Source organism: Hordeum vulgare, chromosome 3H (genome assembly GCF_904849725.1).
Source record: "Hordeum vulgare subsp. vulgare chromosome 3H, MorexV3_pseudomolecules_assembly, whole genome shotgun sequence".
NCBI classification, from domain to species: Eukaryota; Viridiplantae; Streptophyta; class Magnoliopsida; order Poales; family Poaceae; genus Hordeum; species Hordeum vulgare.
Genome location: NC_058520.1, coordinates 517,001,206 through 517,004,754, shown reverse-complemented (window position 1 = coordinate 517,004,754; position 3,549 = coordinate 517,001,206). Strand labels below are relative to the sequence as shown.

Here is a 3,549-nt window from a genome sequence, read left to right as displayed (position 1 = left end):
GGTGATCGGGCCCCTGCCGTGCCACCACATGGCCTGTCTGCGCGAGTGTGCCCCCAGCTTTAATCCAAGCCACCCACATGCATTCGGATAGCCCACACGGCCTGCCTTCCTAATGACCCGCCCGTCCCCGCCGCATCACAATCGTCATCGTGGGAGAAGAAAGAAAAGGAGAACCATATGCATGCAGCAACTGCAAAGCTAGCTGCTAGCACAGCACACCACATGCACGCACGCACGCACCCACCTTGCATCGCACACAAGGCAAGGACTATACAGACACAGCATCGATCCGATCAATCACACAAAATGACTATACACCAAGCAGTGGCAGCACCCGATTACATGCACGCACGTACCAAATGAACCGGCAGTGATTACCAAGCAAGCTAATTAGGGGCGGCACGCAGTTAATCTACGCGCACCGACCGAGCACACACACATACACACACGTCTCGTATAACTACCACGTACGTTACGTACTTGAGTCGATGGCTGAGGCTATCTCGTACGTATCGTCTGTCTCTTGGACATCTTCTTTTTTCTCTTTTTGTGGCCGGCCGTCAGATGGATGGATGGATGGATTAGGCGGAGGCGGAGGAGGAGCAGACGCGGTGGCGAGGGCAGGAGACGAGGTGGTCGTTGGTGAGCCCGACGGCCTGCATGAAGGAGTGGAGCACGGTTGGGCCGACGAACCGGAAGCCTCGCCGGACCATGTCCTTGCTGATGGACTCCGACTTGGACGTCTTCACCGGGATCTTCCGGCTGTATTTGTACCCCGGCGACAGCGGCTTGTGGTTCACGAACCCCCACACGTACTTCCCGAACGACCCGAAGTCCCTCCTCACCTGCACCCCAAAACCTCGTTAGATTTTCTTCTTCATTCTTCTTCTAATCTAATGAGGAACAAGTTGTACATACGTAGAATGTTGTAGTTATATACAACTGATATACTACACAGGTTAAAGTACTCATCAGTGGTCGGTGTGCTTCTGACAAAAATAGGAGACGTCATCTACCTACATGCGTGCTTAATTAGTGAAGGCCGTGGTTGATTGGTGGTTAGGCGCCTAACATAATTCTGAGCGGTTACGTCGTGTGGAAGACTACACTTTTCAGCACCACGCAGGCAGGAGAATATTTTGTGGACTGTTGCATGAGCGTCTTTTCCAGCTATCAAATCAAATGGTGTATCCTTCTTTTTGGTTGCATCGAGCTTTATGACGCACTTGCTTTGCTCCTGCAAAGTATAGTGTCTTCCTGCTTCTTCTTTTTTTTTTGAGTAATAGTGTCTTGCTGCTGCTGATACACGAGCTGTCCACCACTAGAGCGTAAGCTGTCAGGGATTCTGTTCAGCTTCTCTTTCACTTAAACCCATCTTCATTTCATTGCCCTTCTTTTCGTGTTGATGAGGTTTTCGTTGGTAGTTACTTATAGGACGGTGATACTGTCTTGTCAACTCTACTATCAACCGGGAGCACTAACTCACAACAAGAAAATCTAAGATAGTATGACAAATATGTAAACTGACCATAGGTGCTGTTAGCTACGTAGGAGTTTTTTTTTGTCCACTGCATGGTAGTAAATATGTATTTTTAAATGGTTTTGCTAGATCATATTTAGGTGTCACATAAGTATTACACATCTAGTCTCATGTCATTGATTTTATGTAAAAATTCGTGTAACTAATTATTTATGTTTGATTCAGTTATTTAGATGTGCAGTAACTATGTCAGGGATTCAGTGAGAGGTTTAATAAGAATTGCAGATGATATATGTTGAGGGTACCTCGAGAATGCGGCAGGCGTTGTTGACGGCGCCTCTGATGGTGCCCAAATCCAGCCCATACCCGGCGCTCAACGACGCCATCTGCTTCTCGGTGTACTTGGCGACCGCGTCCACGTCGAAACCGGAGAATGCCTCCCTATTTTGTGACCAAGGCAGTACGAAATCAGCACAAACGTCGCGGCGAATGCACTGCAACTGCAAAGCGCGGCATGGGCTGGCGATCGCTCTGTTCCGAACCTGTAGATGTGCCTCCTCCTGAGGATCGAAGCCCAGTCGGCCCCGACCTGCACGCCGGACAGCGTCAGCATCTCGAACAGCAACCTGTCCATCACCAGTCCGGTTCCACGGGGAAGAAAACGTCAGAAACCATCGCCACCAAGATCGGTCGGCTGTCGTTGGGCGGAAATGGCGGCTACTCACTCGTCCTCGTGCACGGGCAGTCCCCACTCCTCGTCGTGGTAGACGACATACACGGGGTCCGAGTAGGCCGTGATGAAGCTGCACCGCTTCTCCTCCATTGCGGCGGTGGCGGTGGCGGTGGCGGTGGCGGTGGCGGTGGCGGTGGCCCCGACCTTGCCCTCGACGCGGGAGAAGGACGCGGTGCGGCCGTAGTGCGCGATCCGCATCTTGCGCTGCGCCTGCGCCTGCGTGACGTGCTCCCGCTGCGCCGCCGCGATGCTCCCGGCGGGGCCGGCGAGCTCGAACGCCTCCAGCGCCGCGAACGTCACCACCGGCAGCACGGCGCCGCTCTTCTTGGCCGCCTGCTTCCGGTTCTTTTCCGCGCCCATGGCCGCCGCCGCCCTGGCGCCCGCCAACTTGGCTCCCGCTGCCTTCGCCGGGGTCGGCGGCAGGAGGCAAGGCGTCGCGGCCGCCGCGCGGGCCAAGTCGCTGGCGCCGGTGCTCTTGGGCGCTGCCGTGCAGGTGGCGGCGGCGGCGGCATTGTCATACGAAGCAGGCATCGAGAGCGACTTCTGGAGGGACTTCTTGAGCGGCTTGGCACCTTCCGGCGCCGCGACGCGGTTGCCGGCCGGCTGCAGGACCGGGCGGCCGTCGATCTGAGCGACGCCGGACGACTTGACGTTGGAGTTACACATTTTGCCTGGGAGGCTGTCTGGGTTAGAGGCGTGGTTGAGGGCGCTTTGAGCTGTAGCTGTGAGATATGAGGACTGCGGTGGATTGTGCTGCGGCGAGCGAGGTGGTATATATAAGCGGGGAGCTGGGCGCGGATGACGAAAGGTAGACGAAGGTGGTGGGGGCGGAGAGGATGTGAGGTGGCGAGCGAAGGGTGGGGACAGGTCACAGGTGAGGGAAGCTCCTGCAGTGACGGTTGGCTTGCTCTTGATATTCTTTTTCACAGTGGATCCAACGGCTTGTACGGTGGTAAGACTTCCTTAACATATGTTATAACATAGATGTCAGCTAATTAAAAAAACTGATGTAACGATTAATTAATAAAAAACAAATTAAGTAACATAATAATTATTCGGATTATAAGTAACATCACATATATCAAAACAAGATGAGTCTACAAGCTAATATATAAAAGGCTTATTGTTATCATCTCTATGTTATTATTCATTGTCAAGCTATTAAATTAGACTAGTAACATGCTTCGCATAGTGGATAGTCTAAGAGGCGTCGGTAAGGATCGGTTGAGATTGGTCAATTGGGTTGCTCAACTTGTCTTCCGGCTTATTGCAATTTTTCTGAGAATAGTTCATAGACTGCACATAACCTACTTTAGTCGTGCTTGCAGGTTTCAAC

General features: G+C 52.7%; 1 protein-coding gene across 1 annotated transcript; it reads right to left on the bottom strand.

Moving 5' to 3' along the window:
* Nucleotides 1-286: 286 nt before the first annotated feature.
* LOC123444616 lies at nt 287-2,970 on the bottom strand. The gene is made up of 4 exons (XM_045121397.1): nt 2,206-2,970; nt 2,023-2,106; nt 1,786-1,921; nt 287-845 (listed from the first exon to the last, which is right to left on the bottom strand). Exons 1-4 carry the CDS (start codon nt 2,877-2,879, stop codon nt 582-584), a joined length of 1,158 nt encoding a protein of 385 aa, XP_044977332.1. The 5' UTR covers nt 2,880-2,970; the 3' UTR covers nt 287-581.
* Nucleotides 2,971-3,549: the final 579 nt, after the last annotated feature.